We start from the raw sequence: 26,855 nt of genomic DNA on the forward strand, positions 1-26,855 counted from the left end.
ATATATTTCTTAGTACTTTCAATAAAATTGAATTTAAAGCGGAGTTCCGGCCTCAAAATCCACTTTGGGCCATCCGCTTGCTCAGTGTCACCTAAAAAAGAAGTGGATAGTCCCGATTTTTTTTTTCCAATTACTTACCTTGATATTGAAGCAAATATACTCACCTTTCTTCCACTTCCTCCCTCTGCAGCCGCGGCCCACGCCGTCACTTCCTTCTTGCGTTTACTCCTGGGAGCTGAACGTCATCGCTCCCCAGAATCAATACGCCTGCACCAGCCCCGCTCATCACTTCCGGTGCAGGCGCGCATTCCCTGCTAAACAGCTTCTGGGCATGCCCAGAAGCTGTGCAGGGATGACGGGCCTGCACCGGAAGTGACGAGCGGGGCTGGTGCAGGGCATTCTGGGGCAGAAGAGGACGAAGAAGAGGACGCTCTGGCTTCAGCTGCCCACACCTGAGATGGCAGTGCTGGATAATAAATTTTCAAGTACCCCTTATCACATCACAGCGCCCCATTACATTGCAGCAATTTTCATGCATAGTGCCCCTTTTACAATTCACAACACCCCATTACATTGCAGCCATTTTCACGTCATAGTGCCCCTTTACACATCACAGTACCCCTTATCACATTACAACACCCCATTACATTGCAGCCATTTTCCTGTCATAGTGCCCCTTTACACATCACAGTACCCCTTATCACATTACAACACCCCATTACAAAATACAGTGCTTTTGCATGACACAGTTAACGCAAATGCACTGTGTTTTTAAATGCATGGCCCACATACCTAAAAATACAGCAAGCTTGCCAGTGAAGGAACTGCAGGTAAGTTGCATGGTGCATGATGTCACTGAAATTTTAAAATGCTGCATGCACCTTTTTTTCTGCTGGAAACGCATAGCAGCCCATTCAAATGAATAGGATGCTGTGCCTTTGAAAATGTGGGCCCCCAACCTGCATACATGTGAATCAGGCCTAAAGTAGGCCCATCAAGCAGTGTCTGGTGGTGGCCCAGAGCCATGCAACGTGCTCTCTAAGGCCCCTTTCACACATGGAGTCCGTCGGACGGACTCCGTTTATCTCAGCGGGGGATTGATCCGCCGATCCCCCGCTGAGCAGGAGGATGACAGCTGTTCTCCGCGCTGTGTGCGGAGACACAGCTCTCAGATCCCCATACATCTCTATGGGGAAAATCGAATGGGAACGGACCATCGGTTCGTTCCCATCCGATCCCATCCGATCTGATCCGCTGGACGGATGGAAAATAGGGTTTCCATCCGTCCAGATTTGACGGATCGGATGTCAGCGGACATGTCTCCACTGACATCCGATGCCCCATAGAGATGCATGGGGGGGGACCGTTCAGATCCGCCAAAGAAATGGACAGGAGGATCTGAATGGTCCGCCTGTGTGAAAGGGGCCTTATAAATAAATCCTTCTGAACACAGCCTGAAATGGTCAGGATTTACTAACTAACTGTATCAACTGTGGTCAGGGCATCAGTTGCAGTTGCACAGATACAAAGTGGAGGGGGGGGGTGTTTAAACATGACAGCATTTAATAAAGTCTGTATTAAATGCTGTCATGTTTAACACCCCCCCCACCCCCCCTCCACTTTGTATCTGTGCAAGTGCAACTGATGCCCTAACCACAGTTGGTATAGGGCTATTGGGATATCACTACTACCTATGGGAAGCCTGGGAGCCTAGAGAGGAGAAAGACCTACCTGGTCTGGTCCTAGCCAGCTCCGCTGTGATCACTGATCAGTGGCTGTAACTTAGTTGTAACTGCGCCCTGCGTGACAGCCAGGACAAGAGCACTCTGCTGTCGGCTCTACAGTGCAGTCCTGCTGTCTACTCCGTCTCCTACCCCGAGGCCCTCCGTCACATCACACACCAAGGGGCGGGGCTACTGCGTCAGTTGAGCTCAAGGCCCCACCCACTCCTCTCTGCTCGCTCCGTCCTAGGCTCATAGCAATGTTCAGTGCACGGCCGCGGCGCCGATGCCAGGTCCGGCCAGATGCTGGCTTCTTCGCACAGAAAGTCACTGACAATCTGAGACTGTCTAGACGCAGCGCCGCGGACCGGTAGTTTGGAACAGTAGATTTATATTACAGCGGTCAGCGCCGATTTGTGGCTTAAGGGGCAGCTCTGCTTTGAGCCCCTAAAGATTGACAGGTATGATTGACAGAGGTGTCATTGGCTCCCACTAGTGTCAATCAAACTCAGCTAACCAGGAGAGAGAGGGGGCAGTGCGTTACTTTAAATGACGATTGTGCGGTCATGCGACGCTGTACCCTAATAAAATTGATGTCCTTTTTTCCCACAAATAGAGCTTTCTTTTGGTGGTATTTGATCACCTCTGCGAATTTTATTTTTTACGCTATGAACAAAAAAAAGAGCTACAATTCTGAAAAAAAAACTATATTTTTCACTTTCTGCTATAACATTCCCCCAAAAAAAAATTAAAAATCAAAAGTTTTCATCATTTTATGCCAATCTGTATTCTGCTACATATTTTTGGTAGAAAAAAAACACAATAGGAGTTTTTTGATTGGTTTGCGCAAAAGTTGTCGCGTCTACAAACTAGGGGAAAGATTTAAGTCATTTTTATTTATTTATTTTTACTAGTAATAGCGGCAATCTGGGATTTTTAGTGGGACTGCAACATTGCGGCGGACAGATCGGACCCCTAACTGACATTTTTTACACTTTTGGGGGGGGACCAGTGACATTACTACAGTAATCAAAGCTAAAAATATGCACTGTTACTGTAATAATGACACCGGCAGGGAAGGGGTTAACCCAGGGGTGATCAAAGGGTTAAGTGTGAGCCTAGGGGAGTGTTTTCTAACTGTATGGAGGAGGGACTTGTGGAATCAACACAGAGACCTGTGATCCTAAATAGGAGGATCACAGGAGCTCTGTGTTCATTCCAGAGAGAACTACAGTCTGCTGTGTTTACAACAGCAGACCGTCGTTCTCTCTCAGCGGCGAGCCAGCCTGCCGCAGTATATCTGCAGTGGACAGTCGACAATTAATTGGATATATTAATTTAATAATGATGTAAGAATTTCATTTTAATAATTGTAACCCTCTAACATATGAATGAACAAATGTAATTATACATCACCTTTAATGTAGCAACTCTGCAAACACACATAACTGGCCAAAAGTCCTCGTAGCCACGTATTTTACCTGATGCACCTGCAGCACAACTTGCATAGCAGCTTGGCGGCACAGCGCAGTGAGATCAGCCCCAACATAGCCCACCGTCATCTCGGCCAGAGCACCAACATCCACATCGCTGCACACGGGCATAGTAGATAGGAGTACTTCAAGAATTGCTCTTCTCTGGCAGAGTGTGGGGGTTCCAATAATAACCTACAGAAGAGAAACAGCCCTTTTTTCAAAATTCTTTTCATTTAGGCTACAAGGATTGATTAGAAATAAACATATTTACCACCAGTGAATGAAATGTGACAAAGAATAAAATTGTTGAGGAAAGTGGAAAGATAGCGCTGGACCCGTTTCTGGTTCCTGGGCAGGCGACTTCTACACCCCAGAGGATCTCCGCAGTCTCCTTGGTATGTACTATAAGAAATGTTGAAATTTAAGCACCACACCACTAAGAGGTCCAGATACAACTTTATTCCATTAAAGGTCAGGGGTACCGATCAAGAAAAGGCCAATGCATTTCAGGGGTCTACGTGCCCCCTTCATCAGAGCTAGAAAAAACATAAGATGATTATAATGTTAATCTGACATCAGGAGGGGACATTGTACTGATGTCAGAGTGAGATGGTAATCTTCTTATGTTCTTTCTAGCTCTGATGAAGGGGGCATATAGACGCTGGAAACGCTTTGCCTATTTCTTGATCCATACCCCTGACTTTTAATGGAATAAAGTTGTATTTGGACCTCTTAGCAACGGTGTGATGCTTAAATTTCTACTCTTCTTATAGAATAAAACAAACTTGTAACACAAAACCTTTAGTGTAAAGTAAACTCCAGGTAATGAAATGCTCCCACTGTGTGATGAAGACATTCATCACTGCAGAATTCTCTGATCTAAGGCCGGTTCACACCACAATTTCTGCATTCTAAAGGCATTTCTACATGTGCATTTTTTTAGGTGTTTTGGTGCGTTTTTGATGCATTTTGCAGCATTCCAGATGCCTTCCATACAGAAAAAATGCAGCATGTACTGCTTTTGTTGACTGCAATGGAACGGACTGAACTGGTGTGAACTAGGCCCATTGGAATCCATATTAACCACTCTACAACCGCTCACAGTAATACTACTGCGGCAGAGTGGTTCGTTATCGTCCAGCGACGTAGTATTAACGTCGTTGGACACTCCCCCTTCTGGGCGGCGCTTGCGCGCCGCCGGAGGCTCGCTCCCGCTGTTTTCATTCACAGCGGGAGTCGGGCCAGGGGAGGAGCAGCGGCGATCGCCGCTGCTCTTACCCGATCGTCGGGGATCGAGTCTGGAGATCCGCCCGCTGTGTGTAAACACAGCGGGCGGATCTCCATAGTGACAGGGAGTGACAGATCGGACTGTTCAGCATAGCTGGACATCCGATCTGTCCATGACTCACACAGTCACCTCCCCCCCTACACGTCAGTAAGCACCAGGCATACATTAACCCCTCCCTCTCCAATAAAATTAACCCCTTCCCTGCCAGTGTCATTTTTACAGTAACAGTGCATATTTATAGCACTGATTACTGCAGTAATGTCACTGGTACCCCCAAAAGTGTCAAAAATGTCAGTCAAGGGTCCGATCTGTCCGCCGCAATGTCGCAGTCCCGCAAAAAAAAATCGCAGATCGCCGCCATTACGCGTTAAAAAAAAAACACCAAAAATGACAGAAATCTTTCCCTTTGTTAGTAAACGCAATAACTTTTGCGCAAACCAATCAAAATACGCTTATTGCGATTTTTTTTACCAAACATATGTAGCATAAAACAAATTGGCCAAAAATTTTTAAAAAAATTGGTTTTTACATCTTTTTTGGGGGGAATTTCATATAAAAAAATGTTAAAAATATTGTTATTTTTTCAAAATAAACGCTCTTTTTTTGTTTATAGCGCAAAAAGTAAAAATCGCACAGGTGATCAAATACCACCAAAAGAAAGCTCTGTTTGTGGGAAAAAAAGGACGTAAATTTCGTTTGGGTACGGCGTCGCACGACCGCGCAATTGTCAGTTGAAGTCGCACAGCGCCGAATCGCAAAAAGTGGCCTGGACGGAAGACAGCAAAATCCTCCGGTGGTAAAGTGGTTAAACACTATCCATGCATTTTTGATGCAGAATAAAAATCACACTAGACTCCATCCGGTTTGAACCAACCCCGAGGGTCCTTTCACACGAGCGTTTAGTCTTGATCTGTCAGTCAGCCTTTCAGACAAATCCAAACTGAACCACAATGTACTACTATGGAGTTTACATTGTGTGCGTCTGTCTATTCACTTTGGAGTTCCTTTATGTCTGCAAAAAAGAAAAAGTAAAAGGTTTGCCTTTTCTGTATTTGCAGATTTAACCAGTTGCTGAGCGTTTGTCTGTTCACCTTTGTTGTAAACCAATTCAGTTTTCATGCTTTTATTTTTAAATCAGTCTTCATAACAGAAGGAACGATGCTCGTGTAAAAGAGCCCTTAAAAGCTAAAGTGTCATCTGCTTATATTTTGCTTCCCTACTTCTCCCCCCTCAAAGCTTTCCACCAGAAATTTTGTGTGAGTGTCATTTTAAATGAACAAATTAAGGTTATGCCGATACAGGGTTTTTTTTCTCGGCCAGTACCAGTATTGATACTTGTGGTATTGCATGTGGTTTCCCGCACCACTCCCGTGTGAACCCAGGCAGAAGTCACTATTACAAGCCTGGGTTCACACAGGAGAGGTGGAGGAACTGCATGTGATTCTTTGGAGTGCAAACTGGGCCCAATCATTTTGCAAAGGCTCAAATTGCACGACAAAATGTATTGGTTTTTTAGGTATCGGATCATTTGCACAAGTACAAGTACTCGTGCAAATGCTCGGAATCGGTGCAACCCTACAAATTATAGACTAAAATGCAATTTAAACATATTGGGGTTCATTTACTAAAACTGGAGAGTGCAAAATCTGGTGCAGATATGACAGGTAGCCAATCAGCTTCTAACTTTAGCTTGTTTGATAAAGCTTTGACAAAAAAAACTGGAAGCTGATTGATTTCTATGGACAGCTGCACCAGATTTTGCACTCAGGTTTTAGTAAATCAACCCCATTATTTCATCAAATATAGAACTAAACATAATCTCAATATATGAGCACATATACGATGAATCACAAAATTTTTTGACTAGGCAACTTAAAACTTTCTCCCAAAACTGTATAAGGAAAAAAAGTATCTATAGTTGATGAAATAACTTTACATTTTATATGAATATAGAATTTATTCATATTATTATGAAATTTTGGGAGCAATTTGTTGTATGGATTTATAACTTTTGTAATCTATTTAAAAAAAAAATGTACAGATAATATCAACAATATGTCAGCAATCACTCTAAGTGCCGGATCACACTACTCCGACTTGTCAGGCGACTTGGTCGCCTGACAAGTCGTGCTCCATTCTGTGCTATGGGAACCGTTCTAATAGGAGCGACTCAAGTCGCTCCGACTTAGAAAAAGGTTCCTGCACTACTTTTGGCCGAAGTCGGAGCAACTTGCATTGACTTCCATTATGTGAAGTCCGTGCAAGTCGCGCCGAAGTCGCGGTGCACGGCGACTTGTTCAAGTCGCCCCAAAGTCGTGTCGCCATAGTGTGAACCGACTCGAAAGAAACAAGAGAAATTCTGTGAAACATGCTGACCACTACGGGTGACATGGTGGCAAAGCTATAATCTGAAATAGTCTTCTTTGTGCATTCATTGTTTTACCATAAGAATTTTTGGCCGATTTTAAAAATCATTGTTGATAAAATCTGAGCACTTTTTAGCAAAAGTTCAGTTTATATTTTTAAATGTTCTTGGGTGTTATAGCTAAAGTATCTTCCTTTCTATATACATTGCCGTTTTTCTTATGATGATAACAATCTGAAGCGTGCCATACACTTGTAGAATTTCATTCTAAAAATTTCAACTGTATTGACGAGAAAATTCAAAAGAACAAAATGGGAAATTTACATTCATTCCAAAATCAAATGTTAACCACTTGCCGACCGCCGCACAACTATTTACAGCGGCGGTCAGCCCCTCACAGGCAAAGCGACGTAGGACTACGTCACTAGCCTGTGAGGCTCTAGGGAGTGAGCACGCGCCGCCGGAGGCTCGCTCACGGACCCCCCCCCCCTGCGCGTGTGCCCGGCGGACCCGATGTCCGCCAGGCACTCGCGATCGTCAGTTACAGCGGGAGAAAGGCAGGCGGCTAATGTAAACACAGCCGCCTGTCATTCTCCCCTGTGTAAGAATGGCGATCATATGGTTCTGCTATGTAGGACCGTAGATCTCTGCTGTTACATGAAAAGCCACATCCAATCACAGTTAGAAGCACGCCCCTAGGGACACAGTTAACCCCTCCTTCTCAAATAAAGTTAACTCCTTCCCTGCCAGTGTCATTTTTACAGTAACAGTGCATATGTATAGCACTGATTACTGTAGTAATGTCACTGGTAACCCCAAAAGTGTCAAAAATGTCAGTCAAGGGTCCGATCTGTCCGCTGCAATGTCGCAGTCCGGCAAAAAAAAAAAAAAAATCGCAGATCGCCGCCATTACGCGTTAAAAAAAAAAGAAATTACAAAAATCTTTCCCTTAGTTAGTAAAACGCAAACCAATCAAAATATGCTTTTTGAGGTTTTTTTTTTTACCAAACATAGGTAGCAGAAAACAAATTGGCCTAAAATGTTTTACGTTTTTTTTTTTGGGAATTTCATATAAAAAATTTGAAAAATATTGTTATTTTTGCAAAATTGACGCTCTTTTTTTGTTTATAGCGCATGATCAAAAAATCGCACAGGTGATCAAATATCACCAAAAGAAAGCTCTGTTTGTGGGAAAAAAAAGGACGTCAAATTCGTTTAGGTACAGCGTTGCACAACCGCGCAATTGTCCGTTAAAGTCACGCAGTGCCGAATCGCAAAATAGGCCCTGGTCAGGAAGGGGGTAAAATCTTCCGGGGCTTAAGTGGTTAAATGCAAACAACATTTTAGGTACTTTGGACCAACATCTGTCAAGTCAATGAATGTATTGAGAATATTCATAGGAATGTTCATTCAAAAATCTTCCAATGTATGGTTAGCATAAAAATATTATTGGATTCTGTCTGTGTCCACTCCTCTTAGCTAGATATCATCTAAAGTAATTACCTCCCTGTCGAATCTCCCTGGTCGTCTCAGCGCTGAATCTATAGCATCAGGACGGTTAGAAGCCGCAACAATAACCATTTTGTTATCACTGTGAATCCCGTCCATTAGTGTCAAAAGCTGAGCAACTATGCGGTTTTCAGGAGCATTACTTGAGCCTCCACGTTTTGGACACAAGGACTCAATCTCGTCAATAAATAGGATGCAAGGTCCTCCATGAGAGATGTCTCTGGCTCTCTCAAAATACTTTCTTAAATTCTCCTCACTCTCTCCAGGCCTCGATCCATGAATTGCTGGCCCATTCAGGCTAATTAGATAGGCTCCAACTTGTCTTGCAACAGCTTTTACTAGAAGAGTTTTCCCAACTCCAGGAGGACCAACTAAGAGAAGGCCTCTGGGACAAGTTAAACCTAGTCTGGTTAAGGTCTTTTGATAGTGGAAAGGTAAATTGATGATCTCACAGAGAGAGGCACATACTTCCTCCATTCCGGCAACCTTGTACTGAGGAGCACTGTCATCAATGTGCTTGTACCACTCCAGTGCTATGACCTCTTTAATGTTCAAACTTGTCTTTGCAGTTATTATGCCAGCGCCCCCAGTTAAAGGCTCCATGTCCATTACCTCCACAATCACAACTGGTAAGTCGTCAGTCATTTTTACCACATATTGAGGTAGCACATACATATTTCTCAGCAAGTCCCTCACCACCTCATGGAGCATGGCTTCCGATAAAGTCAATTTCACTTCCAAATTCCTCACTACCACTTTGACGGTCACCTTTTTTAACTTGATAGGATTTAAAACTTTTAAATAATTTAAAGAAACTGAACCTGTGTAGTCTATAGTAGGTTTTGGCATTGCAGAGCACATGGTGTCAACTTGGAGAAAGCCATCAGAAAGGTCCTTCCTTGGCCAAGCTGTGCACAGACAGTAGCCACTTGGTAATGATATCAAGATAGGGAAGCCTATTTTAACTTCCAGATGCGACATAGCTTTGGGTCCCAATCTACATCTTTGTGATCCTTGGTCTTCATAATCTAATGGCAATAGCTTGAGCTCTGTGTCCATCTGTAATAAAATAACATTACAGTTAAATAGATATCAGTATGAGATAAAGGTTTACGTATAGCCTAAAACTTTTCTGGGGATAAAATGGTAAAGGGTTAGAACTTTTGTCTGACTTTTAATGATGTCTCTGTTCCTGCTGGGGAGAGTCTACCCCTCTATTTTTAGTGGTGACTAGGGGTGAGCTTGGGTTGCTCTGAACCCAATGTTTGGCTTAATCCTGAAGTAAGCCACCAATGCTGGGTCATACGGCTGCGGGCAAGGCATTTACCCCCCCCCCCCGGGTTGTAGGGATGCTTCTGACATCAAACCTGGTACGGCCATAGGTAGTGCCTTGACCGCAGCTGACTTGGCGGACACTAAACTGACAGCTGGGTTGGAACCGAACCCAAGTCAAACTCAAGACCATCTCTACTGGTGATCATGGTCCCTAAGACAGAAACATTTTGATCCATCTATGATCAGGCTGGTTGTAATGAAGCCGATCCATCACTCGGCTTCAGTACAACCAGCCTGTCTGTTTTTTTTCCCGTTCCATCACTGCCAGCAGCTATAGCAGCCGACAGTGATCACTGTATTCTGACAGTTGGGGAAACCTCCCGCTGTCCGAATACAAAAGCTCTGCAGAAGATATTCCCCCATCAACATTGAATGTGTTGATGGGGGAATGGAGTGATTACAGGAAAGAAAATTGCTTAATGTATAGCCCGCTTTGGTGATGGGAAATCAAAAGCTTTCCAGTCATCACTGGAACAGGAATATAGGAATATAGGTAGTATTCTTTCAATATGGATGTTTGTTTCAGTGACAACTGTCTGCAAGGGAAATGTACATACTTTGAAGGAATGAGTGAAAATCTCACCAATGGGGACTCAGCCAGCTAAAAAAAAAACTGAACGGGGTTTAACCCTTCCCTACTCTATCCAAAACTTAAACAAACCCGCTTAGACTATACATACACTTTAAATATTAGCTTGTCATCTGCTAGAACAGATAAACATACCGCCTATGTTAGTTATATTCATCATTAACGCATTTTGCAAACTATTTTTAGAAGAAGGTTGACTTACATATAGAGTTTTTATATTTTGCAGTTGGCCATGTTTAAAAATATAAAATTATAGAAATACAGAAATGAGCGCCAGACCAAAAATCAGACAAAAGAGTCAAAGAATTCTGATTGATGATAAAAAAAAGGTCACATAAAACAGCCAACGTGTTTTGGGGTGGCAACACCACTCCATCTTCATTAGGGCTCAACACAGAATGAATCTTGGATGGACTCTGAAAAACCAGTGACCACACAGATCTATATTACAACCAGTATTGAACTCTCCACATGGAGGAATGAATTGATAGCAGTTGCTGGGCAAAAAAGCTCAATTGCTGCTCAGCAACTGCTGTCAAGTTGTTTCTCCATGTGGAGAGTTTAATACTGGTTCTAATATAGATCTGTGAGGTCATTGGTTTTTCCATCCCTGCTTTATCCTGTGTTCACCTCTGAAGAAGGGGGGGGGTGTTGCCCCTGAAACATGTTGGCTTTCTTATAAGACTTTTTTTATAAATAATTAAAATGACCTTGGACTCTTATCTGATTTTGGTTTGGCGCTCCTTCTTGTAGTCTGAGCTGTTGTTGGGGGCTCATTGAGGAAAGCCTTGCCATGTGGGAGCAGCATCACCAGGGCTATTGAGCTTGTGTGAAGTATTCCTTCATCTGACTACACTTGCAAGTCTAAAAGTTCCCATTGCTTCTTTGATTAGGTTGTTCTGATTATTAAAACCAAGGCAGTTCTAGTCATTCACCTGCACTGCTATGTGTGTTTTCCATGCTATCAAAGATGTAAAAAAAAACTAAGGTAATCCTAAGAAGAGAAAACAAATATCCAGAGACAAGTCTTGCAAGTTGATCTCCAGTCAAAACATCTTAGACAGAGTAAAGGAGGATTTTTTTTTTTGTCTCTTACCCTACTGGTGACAGATACTCAGGACAGGAAGCAAAAATAAATCTCTCCAACAGGGACAGCAAATTCTTTTATAATAGAGTGGGAAATCGGATATGGGGGAGGGGGTGAGGGCGGTTGCATGCCTGGAGTTGCAATTAGGTGTTTCTTGTGTCCCCTATTGGAAAGTTCCCCATTCAAGATTAACACTTGCTTACTCTATTAAAAAAAAAATATATAAAAGTTTAGGTTAAAGCACTACTCTAAAGCAGGAGTTAACTCCCTATATAGTAAAAAAACAAGCTAACAGGTAGGTAGATTCTGTAATGCCTCGTACACACGCATCGATAGTTGGCCGTGAATTTTCGGCCAACTTCCAATCGGCCGATTTTCGGCTTGTTAGCATGATGCTTTCGACGACCGACTCCGACTTTTCGGCCAAAAAAAATCTGGTGCGCAGGCTATAAAATTTTTGCTGGTCGTCAACACAACGGCCGATTTTCCGTCAGTCAGTACAGATTTCGGCAGACAAAAATCTGATGAGCAAGACTGGGCATGCTCAGAGAAGAAAAAACACACGGAAAGTAAACCAGCACATGACATCACTTCTGAAGTTGGTTTTTGTTGGCCGAGAAAATTCATGCGCAGTCTAGAGCACATTTCAACCAACACAACAACACTGGACAAAAGACGGCCGATCATCGTTGCGTGTGTACGAGGCATAAGTCTCTTCTGTCTTAGGTCTCTGTATGTGTTTTTCACAAATGATTTTATGGTGATTTAATAAATTCATATTTTTAAATATAAAATTGGTATTCCCCATTTATGTCCAGTGTTTATGGTACCATCAAAGTCCATTATGCCTCCATTTCTCTCTTCTATGCAGCTAGCAAGCAGCTGTTTTGACAAACGTCACTTTTCTCCATCTCAAAGCACTTTTCTGCTAGGAAGAGGAGACAGTTACTACATTAACTTTTTCTTCAAGGTAAAAGAACACAATAAAAAAATGGAAGTGATGTTATTACCAGTCTTCAGCTAGAGGGAGCTCTAATGGTTAGAGTAATAAATAAAAGATGAGGTTGTGCCAAGTAAAGAGATAACCAACATGTCAAGCCGTAAAGTTGTGAGTGATCCCACTTCCTTCCCCAAACTCACCCATTTCACTTCCTTCCCCAAACTGACCCACTTCACTTCCTTCCCCAATCTCACCCACTTCACTTCCTTCCCCAATCTCACCCATTTCACTTCCTTCCCCAAACTGACCCACTTCACTTCCTTCCCCAATCTCACCCACCTCACTTCCTTCCCCAAACTCACCCACTTCACTTCCTTCCCCAAACTCACCCACTTCACTTCCTTCCCCAAACTCACCCACTTCACTTCCTTCCCCAAACTCACCCACTTCACTTCCTTCCCCAATCTCACCCACTTCCCTTCCTTCCCCAAACTCACCCATTTCACTTCCTTTCCCAAACTGACCCACTTCACTTCCTTCCCCAAACTCACCCACTTCACTTCCTTCCCCAAACTCACCCACTTCACTTCCTTCCCCAAACTCACCCACTTCACTTCCTTCCACAAACTCACCCACTTCACTTCCTTCCCCAAACTCACCCACTTCACTTCCTTCCACAAACTCACCCACTTCACTTCCTTCCCCAAACTCACCCACTTCACTTCCTTCCCCAATCTCACCCACTTCACTTCCTTCCCCAATCTCACCCACTTCACTTCCTTCCCCAATCTCACCCACTTCACTTCCTTCCCCAATCTCACCCACTTCACTTCCTTCCCCAAACTCACCCACCTCACTTCCTTCCCCAAACTGACCCACTTCACTTCCTTCCCCAATCTCATCCACTTCAATTCCTTCCCCAAACTCACCCACCTCATCTTCCTTCCCCAAACTCACCCACCTCACTTCCTTCCCCAATCTCTCCCACCTCACTTCCTTCCCCAATCTCTCCCACCTCACTTCCTTCCCCAAACTCACCCACTTCACTTCCTTCCCCAATCTCACCCACTTCACTTCCTTCCCCAAACTCACCCATTTCACTTCCTTTCCCAAACTGACCCACTTCACTTCCTTCCCCAAACTCACCCACTTCACTTCCTTCCCCAAACTCACCCACTTCACTTCCTTCCCCAAACTCACCCACTTCACTTCCTTCCACAAACTCACCCACTTCACTTCCTTCCCCAAACTCACCCACTTCACTTCCTTCCCCAAACTCACCCACTTCACTTCCTTCCACAAACTCACCCACTTCACTTCCTTCCCCAAACTCACCCACTTCACTTCCTTCCCCAATCTCACCCACTTCACTTCCTTCCCCAATCTCACCCACTTCACTTCCTTCCCCAATCTCACCCACTTCACTTCCTTCCCCAATCTCACCCACTTCACTTCCTTCCCCAAACTCACCCACCTCACTTCCTTCCCCAAACTGACCCACTTCACTTCCTTCCCCAATCTCATCCACTTCAATTCCTTCCCCAAACTCACCCACCTCATCTTCCTTCCCCAAACTCACCCACCTCACTTCCTTCCCCAATCTCTCCCACCTCACTTCCTTCCCCAATCTCTCCCACCTCACTTCCTTCCCCAATCTCTCCCACCTCACTTCCTTCCCCCAATCTCTCCCACCTCACTTCCTTCCCCAATCTCTCCCACCTCACTTCCTTCCCCCAATCTCTCCCACCTCACCTCCTTCCCCAAACTCACCCAACTCACTTCCTTCCCCAATCTCTCCCACCTCACTTCCTTCCCCAAACTCACCCAACTCACTTCCTTCCCCAAACTCACCCACTTTACTTTCTTCCCCAAACTCACCCCCCCCCCTACTATTACTTTATTTTCTCTTCTAAAGTGCTTTCTAGATTTCTAAAAAGGTAAATGGAGAGGAAGGATGGCTGTATTTTTGTCATTTGGACCCTACTCTATACTGATGAATCATAACCTATTATTTTACTTAATTGGAATAGACAATGCCTATATACCTTCTGGATTGTTCTTTTGGTTTGAATAAAGAATTTAATAAAAAAAAAAAAAAATGGAAGTGAGACTCTCTCTTTAAATGCTTCTTCCTGCCTGTTAGTTTTTCTTTTCTGACTGTACACCGATCTGGGCAAGTACAGCTCAGTGCCAGGGCACAGTAAATCCACTACGCATGAGCAGCAGTTAAATCATCCTCGCCCAGCCTATGACTATGAACCTGGAAGAACATCAATGGAAGCTCTGGTCATGACTAGGAATGCAAACATCACAGCGCTTTTCCTGGGTACATGTGCCACAATGTGTAAATATTCTCTGAAACCTTCCACAAATATAGCAAAGAGCAATTAGGGGTCAAAATTTGCCACTTTCAGCTGGAAGTTAACTTCTACTTTAAGTTGTGAAGCTCTGTGCCTGTAATCAGGCCACTGTATGCTGCCTGCAAATATAAGGAACCCAAAATTGTAATATTAAACACAACTTTAAAGAGGAAGTAAACCCTCCTCTACAACTTGTACCTATAGGCAAGCCTATGATAAGGCTTACCTATAGGTACTGTAAATATCTCCTAAACATGTACCGTTTAGGAGATATTTACCTTACATGTCGCCAGTGACGTCACTGGCGCATGCGCTCTGAAGGAACGGCCGATCGTGCCGTTCCTTCAGAGCCCCGTGCCGTGACTGTCGGCTCCCGCGCGCGTGCGCGGGAGTGACGTCACCGCGGCTCCGGCCAATCAGATGGCCGGATGCCGCGATCCCGGAAGACGGGCGACTAGACATGTCGCCCGTCATAGAGGTGAGTGAGCGGCACGGCGGGGGCTCGTTCTGAGGTAAGTATTGCATAATGAGCTAATATGCGATGCATACTAGCTCATTATGTCTTTCTTTTGCAGGGTGTAAAAAAAAAAAAAAAAATTTATACGAGTTTACAACCTCTTTAAAGCGGAGTTCCACCCTGGATTTGTTTTTTTTTTTTTTAATACCCCCGGGACAGTCAGGGCTAGTGCATTCCACAATGGCTAGCCTCTGATCTGTCCCGGGTTGCACTTACCTGCAAGACGAAATACTTACCTTGCAAACGTCTTGTCCAGCGCTGCCATCTCAGATGTGGGCAGCTTGAAGCCAGCGCGTCCTCTTCGGCGTCTTCTTCCGCCTTCTGTGGTCCCACGATGCTCTGCGCCGGCCCCGACGTCACTTCCGGGTCGCGCGCGTCACCCCTCCACAGCTTCTGGGCATGCCCAGAAGCTGTTTAGAAGGGGATGACGCGCGCGACCCGGAACTGACGTCGGGGCCGGTGCAGGCGCAATGATTCCTGGGAGCTATGACGTCCAGCTCCCAGGAATCATTGCAGAGCCAGGAAGTGACGACGGGCCGCGGCCGAGGAAGGAGGAAGAAGGAAGTAAGGTAAGTATATTTTGTTCGCTACGAGGTAAGTAAAAAAAAAAAAAATATGCGATTATCCATTTCTTTTTCAGGTGACCCGGAGCGAGAAGATGGAGGTAAGTATAAAAATAGGGTGGAACTCCACTTTAACTAACCTTAACACAGGACATCAGGCTGAGGTCAATGTAATGGTGATACAAGCATTCCACCCTTATTATGCCTAAAGGAGAGTACAATCAGCATTAGCATACAATATACTATACCATATACTGTACTATACACTATATCATCCTATATACTATAATATATACCTACCTATATACTATACTATATTCTGTACTCCATCTCATACATGGTACTATACAAGTGATCTCCTAACCGCAGCCTGGGGGCCAGATGCAGGCTTTTATCTTGCCCTTGGGGCACTATTCCTCCCACTGACACCAAAGATGGGGCACTATTCCTCCCACTGATACCAACGATGGGGCGATATTCTTCCCACTGATACCAACGATGGGGCAATATTCCTCCCACTGACACCAACGATGGGGCAATATTCCTCCCACTGACACCAACAATGGGGCGATATTCCTCCCACTGGCACCAATGAAGGGGTGCCATTCCTCCCATTGATGAGGCGATATTCCTCCCACTGGCACCAATGATGGAGTGCTATTCCTCCCACTGGCACCAATGATGGGGTGCTATTACTCCTACTGATACTAATGATGGGGTGCTTTCCTTTCCACTGACGCAAATTATCAGGCACTATTACTCCCACTGATGCCAATTATGGGGTGCTATTCCTCCCACTGATGTCAATGATGGGTTGCTATTCTTCACACTGACACCAATGATAGGGCGCTATTCTTCCAACTGACACCTATGATTGGGCACAATTACTACCACTGATGCCAATGATGGGGTGCTATTACTACTACTAACAACGATGGAGTGCTATTACTCCCACTGATGCCAATGATGGGGGTGCTATTACCCTCACTGTTACCAACGATGGGGCACTATTCCACCCACTAATACTGATGATGGGGTGCTATTCCTCCCACTGACATTAAAGATGAGGCACTATTCCTCCCATTGACACCAATGATGGGGCACTATTTCTCCCATTGACACCAATGATGGGGCACTATTTCTCCCATTGACACCAATGATGGGGCACTATTCCTCCCACTGACACCAATGATGGGGCACTATTCCTCCCATTGACACCAAGGGATGGGGCACTATTCCTCCCATTGACACCAATGATGGGGCACTGTTCCTTACATTGACACCAATGATGGGGCACTATTCCTCCCACTGACACCAATGATGGGGCACTATTTCTCCCATTGACACCAATGATGGGGCACTATTCCTCCCATTGACACCAATGATGGGGCACTATTCCTCCCACAGACACCAATGATGGGGCACTATTCCTCCCATTGACACCAATGATGGGGCACTATTCCTCCCATTGACACCAATGATGGGGCACTATTCCTCCCACTGACACCAATGATGGGTCACCATTCCTCCCATTGACACCAATGATGGGGCACTATTCCCCCCACAGACACGAATGATGGGGCACTATTCCTTCCATTGACACCAATGATGGGGCACTATTCCTCCCATTGACATCAATGATGGGGCACTATTCCTCCCACTGACACCAATGATGGGGCACTATTCTTCCCACTGACACCAATGATGGGTCACCATTCCTCCCATTGACACCAATGATGGGGCACCATTCCTCCCACTGACACCAATGATGGGGCACTATTCCTCCCACTGACACCAATGATGGGGCACTATTTCTCCCATTGACACCAATGATGGGGCACTATTCCTCCCACTGACACCAACGATGGGGCGCTATTCCTCCCACTGTCACCAACTATGGGGAGCTATTCCTCCCACTGGCACCAATGATGGGGCACTATTCCTCCCATTGACACCAATGATGGGGCACTATTCCTCCCACTGACACCAATGATGAGGCACTATTCTTCCCACTGACACCAATGATGGGGCACTATTCCTCCCACTGACACCAATGATGAGGCACTATTCTTCCCACTGACACCAATGATGGGGCACTATTCCTCCCACTGACACCAATGATGGGGCACTATTCCTCCCACTAACACCAATGATGGGGCACATTCCTCCCACTGACAGCCCCTCTAAACTCTGAAGGATAATAAACTGGCTTTTTGTTTATAAAGTTTGGAGACCCCTGCCCTATACCATATATTATATTATTTATACCATCCCATATCCTAGATATATTATTTATACCATCCCATATCCTATTCTTTACACTATCTGGGGTTGCCACCTCATCCCTTTAAACCAGGACACATATTAATTCCATAGGTTCTGGGGCTGATTAAGGTGGTCATTAAACTCATCCGGTGCCTTTTGTGTATTATATAAGCCCCTGAGTGATTCATACGTGTCCCAGATTAAAATTATGAGGTGGCAACCCTAACACTACCCCACATCCTATACTATACCATCCCATATCCTATATTATATTCTTTATACCATCCCATATCCTATATTATATTCTATATACCATCCCATATACAATACTAGACTATGCACTATCCCGTATACCATATAACACAACATCCCATACGTAGCTTCACATGTGCGCCCCCACCATCAACTTCCGGGTTTCATGACAAGTGACATCACCGCAGTGCATGCCGGGAGATGTAGTTCCGTCCTTCTCATCCAATGGAGGAGAGCGGTGAGATGACTGGGAGGGGCTGATTGTGTGCTGTATGAACTTGAGTCCTATAGATTTGCGGAGGGTCCCGCCTCTTTCTGGGTCACAAAGAACAATACCCCGTCTACTGATACAGACATAGAAATGATGTTTTCTGAGTGGGCAGCGTAAAGTAGGCGGGGTTATGTCTGTTCTACTTGCTGCATTTCCGAAGGTGATTGTAAAGATGCCAAATGACCAGCAGGGGGCAGCCTGCGATCGTTCAATACAGCCGTGTCCGGAGTGTCAGTGATCTCCTTGTGATGGAGATGTGTGCAGTGTTCCCCACATGTCATCTTCTCCCAGGCTGACTCACAGGAGAACTATAGGTGGTTGGAAGATTTCCCCTCTTCTGGGGACAACCCAAAATTTAGGATTTTCTTTTCCTTTCAATGACAATGGTGATCAGGACAAATAGAGAGGGCGTGTCTTCCTAACCCTGGGACACAGCAATAAAAACTGTCAGGGGTTCTAATCCCTCTCCACTCTATCCAAGACTAAAAAAAAAAAAAAGTTTTGCCTTTACTTGAATCTATTTTCGGATAGGAGCTGTGTGATGGTAATCGACCGATATTATTTTTTCATTGCCGATACCGATATTATGGTCATCCCGTGTCGGTATGGGCCTATATTTTCGTACATTTAAAACTTTTTTTTTTTTATACTTGACAGGTACTCTTGTGGAGGGATCTGGAGGTCTAAAAGACCCCAAACCCCTCCTCTGCACTTAAATGAATTCAAAATGCCAAGTTTGGCTGTTTTGAATGCTGTCATTTTTTCTAATCTGGCGCCGCCAGAACCTGGAAGTCATGACATGACTTTCGGGTTTTTGCATGGAGACCCGATCAAAGCCGCATTCTTCGGCGGCCCTGCAGGCTGGTTGCCTGGGTCTCCCGGTGGCACGGGACACCTGGGCGAGCCACGGAAGGTGGCGGGAGGGGGGACGGACGTCCCCTCCAACTCCTTGTAATGACAGCCGAGTGGCTTCTCAGCTGCATCGGTTGTCATTAGACAGCCAACTGTCGCCTATGGACGCCGGTACCGGGGTGATGCCTCTAGCTGCAGGCATCACTCCAGTACAGCAATTTCCCGAAATATCAGCAATATCGGTAACGTCAGGGGCCAATTCCAATATATCGGGGAAAGTGCAGATCGGCCCTCGATATATCAGCTTTGCTGATAATTGGTCGATCCCTAGTGTGTAACTCCGTGTCCGAAGAAGAAAACTGACTACTGTCTAATGTGACCGAGCATGCTCGTGTTTCCATGCGCTTTCATCGTGTTCTTGCATTTTGCATGCAGGGCAGCCCATTTATTCCATTGGGCTGCCCTGCACACAAGAAACGTGTAAAAGAAGTCGCAGAGGCTGCATTTTCAACTGCATGTCAAGGGAACGCATGAAAAATGTGGGTCGCACTCGTGGTAACATTAACCACTTGCTGACCGCCTAATGTACTTTTATTGCAGCAAGTCGTCTCCCCTGTGCAAAATCACGTACCTGTACATCATTTCATGAAGGGGCTCCAGGGGGCGCGTGCTAAGCAGGAACACCGATATTTATCCTCCCCCAGTCAGAGCAACCCCCACACAGCTAGCAAGCACTCCCAGGGAACGCATTTAACCCTTTGATTGCCCCTGATGTTAACCCCTTCCCTGCCAGTATCATTAGTACAGTAACAGTGCATACTTTTTAGCACTGATCACTGTAATAATGTCACTGATCCCCAAAAAAGTGTTAAAAGTGTCCACCGCAATGTCGCAGTCCGGCTATAAGTTACTGATCGCCACCAGTACTAGTAAAAAAACAAAATGAATAAAAAATTCCATAAAAATATCCCATTGTTTGTAGACTCTATAACTTTTGTGTAAACCAATCAATATACACTTATTCAGATTTTAATTTTTACCAAAAATATGTATCAGAATACATATTTGCTTAAATTTTGGAAGAAGTTAGATTTTTTATATTTTTTTATTGGATGGGTTTTAACCACTTAAGGACTGGAGGATTTGGCTGCTCATTGACGACCAGGCCCTATTTTGCGATTCGGCACTGTGTTATTTTAACGGACAATTGCGTGGACGTGGGACGCTGTTTTCTTACAAATAGAGCTTTCTTTTGGTGGTATTTGATCACCTGTGCAATTTTTATTTTTTGCGCTATAAACGAAAAAAGAGCGACAATTTCGAAATAATTACAATATTTTTCACATTATTTTATATGAAATTCACAAAAAAAAAGGCAAAAATCAAAATTGTTTAACATTTTAGGCCAATTTGTTTTCTGCTACATATCTTTGGTAAAAAAAAAAATCGCAATAAGCGTATTTTGATTGGTTATTGCGTTTACTAACTACAGGAAAGATTTATGTAATTTTTATGTTTTTTTTTTTTTTTTTTTTTTTTACTAGTAATGGTGGCGATCTGCGATTTTTTTTGTGGGACTGCGACATAGCGGCGGACAGATCGGACCCCTAACTGACATTTTTTACACTTTTGGGAGTACCAGTGACATTACTACAGTAATCAGTGCTAAAAATATGCACTGTTACTGTAAAAATTACACTGGCAGGGAAGGGGTTAACATTATTGGTTATCAGTGGGTTAAATCTATCCCTAGGGGCGTGATTCTAACTGTCAGGGGGCGTGGCTTGTGAAATAATCACAGAGACATGCGATCCTATATAGCAGGATCACATAGCCTCTGTGATCACTTCAGGGAGAATGACAGACGGCTGTGTTTACATCAGCCGTCTGTCCTTCTCTCTCAGCTGCCGGAGATCATGAGTGGCTGGCGGCCATCGGAGCCGCCGGGCAAATGCACTGGCTCCCCAGCTGATGAGCGGCGGCGGGAGCGAGCCACCGGTGGCGCGCGCTCGCCCCCTAGAGTCTCCTGAGTCCTGAGCCCTCTAGAGTCTCCTGAGCGAGCGACGTCACATTATGTCGCCTTGCCCAGGAGCGGCTGCCTGCTGCAGTAAAACTGCGGTCGGCGGTCATTATGTGGTTAAAGCAGAAAGTAAAAAATATTGTTTTTTTTTTTTTTTTTCAAAATTGTTGCTTGTTTTTTGTTTATAGCGCAAAAAATAAAAATCACACAGGTGATCAAAGATTTGGATGTAATCAACGATATGTGGTGTGCTGGTGAATATGTGCATTTGATCTGTGCGACTCAAGTCGCAATATGAAATCACACTAGTGTGAACCAGGACTGAAGGCTAGTACACACTATAAGAATATTGGGCAAGAGTTTTCGTCCAAAGGATTTTTGTACCATTTTCGTATAGTGTGTACACAACCAGGGCCGGTGCTACACTATTTTACACCCTAGGCAAGACCAGCTACTTGCGCCCCCCCAAATAAATAAAAAGGGAAGGGGTTAAAATCTCCTCTATGTCATATCCAGTGACCCTGATCTGATGGTTCCTCCATGTAATGCTGTCATACCCAGGGACCCCCATATTCCTCCATGTCACACCTGGGGACCCTGATGTCCCCCTATTTCACACCTCATGTTTTTCCATGTCACATCCTGGGACCCCAATATTCCTCCATGTCATTCCGTCATACCCACTGACCCCGATGTTCCACCATGTCACACCCAGGGACCCCTGTGTTCCTCCATGTCATGCTTTCATACTCAGTGACCCTAATGTTCCTCTATGTCACACCAGGTGCCCTTGATGTTCCTCCATGTCACACCTGGGGACCCTGATGTTCTTCCATGTAACACCTGGGGACCTCAATCCCCCATGGCACACCCAGAGATCCCAATTCCTCATTGCACACCTGGTGACCCCAAACCCCTGTTACACTCGTGACCCCTATCCCCCATGTCGCACCTGGCGACTCCGATTCCCCATGGCACACCTGGTGACCCTGATTCTCTTTCACACCAGGGATTCTCCATGTCACACCCAGGGACCCTGATCCCCTGTTCTGGGGACACTCACCGGGCAGTATGAAGAGAGTGGCCCGCACTCTGCCCTCCTTGACCATGATCCTGCTGATTCCTTCTTCAAGGGTGCTCCTCTCTTGGACCACAGTGCTCACCGCAGCTCCAACCGGCACCTGGTGAAGGGAGAAGCAGCGGTCAGAGAGCTGCACACATCCTTCATCACCAACCTCCTCAGACCATTCCGGTGCCTTGTCTCTTCTGCTCCAGTAAAGGTGCCACCCTCCAGTGCCGAGCTCCGGCTCAGGTTCAGCTCTCCTCCGCTCCCTGCTTAATACCGACCCAGGGAAATGAATGGCTGCCCATCAGCTCAGTGTAGAGAGTTACATCCTGCCCATGGTTTTATGCCACTCAGCTCCAGACAAAGAGGATCATCATGCAGGCAGCACTCCGGTGGGATCCCTTCCCTTCCTCATGGATGCGCCCCTAGGTGGCAATGCGCCCTAGACGGCTGCCTAGCTTGCTTAGTGGAAGCACCGGCCCTGTACACAACTTTCGACAACCGATTCTGAATTTTCGTTCATCGGTTCCGATTTGCTGTGAAACAACGAGGAAAATCGGATGATCGTTCGCCCAATTTTCTTATAGTGTGTACCCCACTTGACTGTGGGCCAGATAAACTCTTGTAGCAAGCTGGATGTGGCCCATAGGCTGTAGTTTGGAGACCTCTCATCTAATGTATCCAAACACATTTTAGAGGTACATCAGGGTGATGTGTCCTCCTTTGTGTTTTCAGTAATACAAAAAGTTCATTTGTGGTCAGGGAATAGAGGCGAGATGGAGAATATAGCATAATTAGTAGGTAGTAGCGTGCCAAAACCGTTGTTCGGGCAGGCCTGTGAAATAAAATGGGCCCTCCCAGAAGGAAGGAAGAAGAGGGGAATGCTGTAGAAAAGGGGCAGTGGCGGGAGGGATAAACGATCCCTGCGGCAGCCCAGAAGAGGCTGGGGGGCCTGCCTTTAAATAGGCGGCTCCTCCCCTCCCACAACTCCAGGCTCCGCCTTCCCATTTATTAGATAGAGCGTATGACCTCCATAACAGAATAGAGATAGATTAGGAACTAGAGCTAAATCATCTCTGGGATGTGGATCAGTTTTTACAATAAAGTAATATAATTGAATACATTATAGCAGGTCTGGCAATATTTGGTTTCATAGATTTGCTACAAATTATAGCTGTTGGATTCACAGTACTTTTTTTTCTTTTTTTTTTTTAGCTAATATGGGTACATACAGTATGTTCCTTTTGCTAGTATGAGTATAAAATATTATTAGGAATTCCTGCTGCTCTTCACATCTTACATACAGAACATACAGGTGTGGAAAACGAATACTATAGTAAGATAACTATATCCGCTTTACGCCCGCCCGCCGCAGTTATACGTTGGTCGCGCACAGGAGGCTAGGGGGCGAGCGCGGGCCGCCGCTGGCACGCACCCGCCAACGCTCGTCAGCAGGGAAGCCGATGCAGCGGGCAGGTGGCTCCGATTGCCGCCTGACTCCCGCGATCGCTTCCCGCTGAGAGAGAAGAACGGTCAGCTGTTGTAAACACAGCCCACCGTTTTTCTCCCTGGAATGATCACAGAGCCCCTGTGATCCTTATATATAGGAACACAGGTCTCTATGGTCATTTCAGAAGCCACGCCCCCCCAGCAGTTATAATCACTCCCCTAGGCTCACACTTAACCCCTTGATCACCCACAATGTAACCCTTCCCTGCCAGTGTTATTATTACAGTAGCAGTGCATATTTTTACTGATTACTGTAGTAATGTCACTGGTCCCCCCAAAAGTGTCAAAAATGTCAGTCAGGGGTCCGATCTGTCTGCTGCAATGTCGCAGTCCCGCAAAAAATCGCAGATCACCGCAATTACTAGTAAAAAATAAAACAATACAAAAGGACATAATTCTTTGCCGTAGTTAGTAGACGCGATAACTTTTGCGCAAACCAATCAAAATACGCTTATTGCAATTTTTTTTACCAAGAATATGTAGCAGAAAACAAATTGGCTTAAAATGTTAAAAAATTTTGATTTTTACATTTTTTTTTTGAGAATGTCGTATAGTAGAATACGAAAAATATTGTTTTTTTTGTGTATAGCGCCAAAAATAAAAATCGCACCGGTGATCAAATACCACCAAAAGAAAGCTCTATTTGTGGGGAAAAAAGGTCATCAATTTTATTTGGGTACAGCATCACATGACCACGCAATTGTCCATTAAGTAATACAGTGCCGAATCGCAAAATATGGCCTGGTCATTAAGGGGGCAAATCCTTCCAGTCCAGAATTGGATATACACTATATTACCAAAAGTATTGGGACACCTGCCTTTACACGCACACACATGAACTTTAATGGCATCCCAGTCTTAGTCTGTAGGTTTCAATATTGAGTTGGCCCACCCTTTGCAGCTATAACAGCTTCAACTCTTCTGGGAAGGCTGTCCACAAGGTTTAGGAGTGTGTCTATGGGAATGTTTGACCATTCTTCCAGAAGCGCATTTGTGAGGTCAGGCACTGATGTAGATGAGAAGGCCTGGCACGCAGTCTCCGCTCTAATTCATCCCAAAGGTGTTCTATCGGGTTGAGGTCAGAACTCTGTGCAGGCCAGTCAATTTCCCCCACCCCAAACTCACTCATCCATGTCTTTATGGACCTTGCTTTGTGCACTGCTGCGCAGTCATGTTGGAACAGGAAGGGGCCATCCCCAAACTTTTCCCAAAAGGTGGGAGCATGAAATTGTCCAAAATGTCTTGGTATGCTGACGCCTTAGGGGCCAAGCCCAATACCTGAAAAACAACCCTACACCATAATCCCCCCTCCACCAAATGATATGGACCAGTGCACAAAAAAAGGTCCATAAAGACATGGATGAGCGAGTTTGGGGTTCAAGGAACTTGAATGGCCTGCACAGAGTCCTGACCTCAACCAGATAGAACATCTTTGAGATTAATTGGAGAGCGAGCTGCGAGCCAGGTCTTCATAGCCAACATCAGTGCCTAGCCACACAAATGCACTTCTGGAAGAATTGTCAAACATTCCCATAGAGACACTCCTAGGCCTTGTGTACAGCCTTCCCAGAGGAGTTGAAGCTGGTATAGCTGCAAAGGGATGTCATTAAAGCGGAGTTGCCCCCCACCCCCACAAAAAAAATTAAAAGTCATCAGCCACAAATACTGTAGCTGCTGTCTGTTAATATTGGGACATTTACTTGTCCAGGGATCCCGCCGTGTCAGCACCTCAGCATCCCGTGATGTCGGTACCACCATTGGTGGTAAGGGAACTGGCAGTGAAGCCGGTTTCCTACTGCACATGCACAAAGTGCACTGAGCTTTCTAACTGGCCCGGCGGAGGGGGAAGGAGGAGGGGGGGGCCGCAGCATAGGCTCACGGAAGTGGGGACGGCTACCTGTCAAAAACAGGTAACCGTTCCCCCCACCCCCCTGAAAGGTGCCAAATGTGGCACCAGAAGGAGGGGGGGGAGCAGATAAGCATTAGGCTAGAACCCCACTTTAAAGTTTATGTGTAAAGGCAGGCGTTCAAACACTTTTGGTAATATAGTGTGACACATACTGTGTCTCTTTTAAATATTTTGTATGTCACTTTTAGATTTTACTTGCAGGTGTTTTTTGGTTAATTTGGATTGATTGGACGGAGAATGGTATATACTGTATATAAGGAGCAGGGTATGTACTGTATATAAGAAAAAACAACTGCGCTAATTCAAAACAGAAGCAGCAACTTCAAGTGCGACCAACACCCCAAAAGTAAAAATATAAAAAACAAGCTGCGCTAGAAATTGAAACAGTCCATATGAATGTCCATAAATGTAAATGTAAAGTGATGACACTTGTGCAGGTACCACTTACCAGATTCCAAACAATAAAGTGCCAAATAGGTGAAGGCAGGTATCTTCAAAAGTGAGACGCGGTAAACTTCAAAGGACTCCAATATGATTTTTACAAGTGCATCTGAAGTTCTAACACTTAGTCCAGATCTTCTTCTTCCAGTAGACAGGCAGTAACTCTGCAGCCTCCTGAACGCCCAGGAGGCTGCAGAGTTACTGCCTGTCTACTGGAAGAAGAAGATCTGGACTAAGTGTTAGAACTTCAGATGCACTTGTAAAAATCATATTGGAGTCCTTTGAAGTTTACCGCGTCTCACTTTTGAAGATACCTGCCTTCACCTATTTGGCTCTTTATTGTTTGGAATCTGGTAAGCGGTACCTGCACAAGTGTCATCACTTTACATTTACATTTATGGACATTCATATGGACTGTTTAAATTTCTAGCGCAGCTTGTTTTTTATATATTTATATATTTATATTTTTATATATTTATATTTATATATATATATGTACTGTATATACAGTATGTTTGGTG

At 44.9% G+C, this 26,855-nt stretch overlaps 1 protein-coding gene across 1 annotated transcript in view; it reads right to left on the reverse strand.

Annotated features, from left to right (window-relative positions):
* The window catches only part of AFG2B (AFG2 AAA ATPase homolog B), a 36,621-nt gene extending 20,681 nt beyond the window's left edge, over nucleotides 1–15,940 (reverse strand). Inside the window, exons 1-3 of the mRNA XM_082254033.1 lie at nucleotides 15,890–15,940; nucleotides 8,353–9,417; nucleotides 3,203–3,388 (exon numbers count right to left, since the gene is read on the reverse strand). Coding sequence (XP_082110159.1) covers nucleotides 3,203–3,388; nucleotides 8,353–9,417; nucleotides 15,890–15,904 — 1,266 coding nt within the window. The 5' untranslated portion in view covers nucleotides 15,905–15,940. The remainder of the gene's footprint in view (nucleotides 1–3,202; nucleotides 3,389–8,352; nucleotides 9,418–15,889) is intronic.
* Between the last annotated feature and the right edge of the window lie 10,915 nt (nucleotides 15,941–26,855).

Source organism: Pelophylax lessonae, assembly GCF_965119305.1.
Source record: "Pelophylax lessonae genome assembly, chromosome: 4".
NCBI lineage: Eukaryota > Metazoa > Chordata > Amphibia > Anura > Ranidae > Pelophylax > Pelophylax lessonae.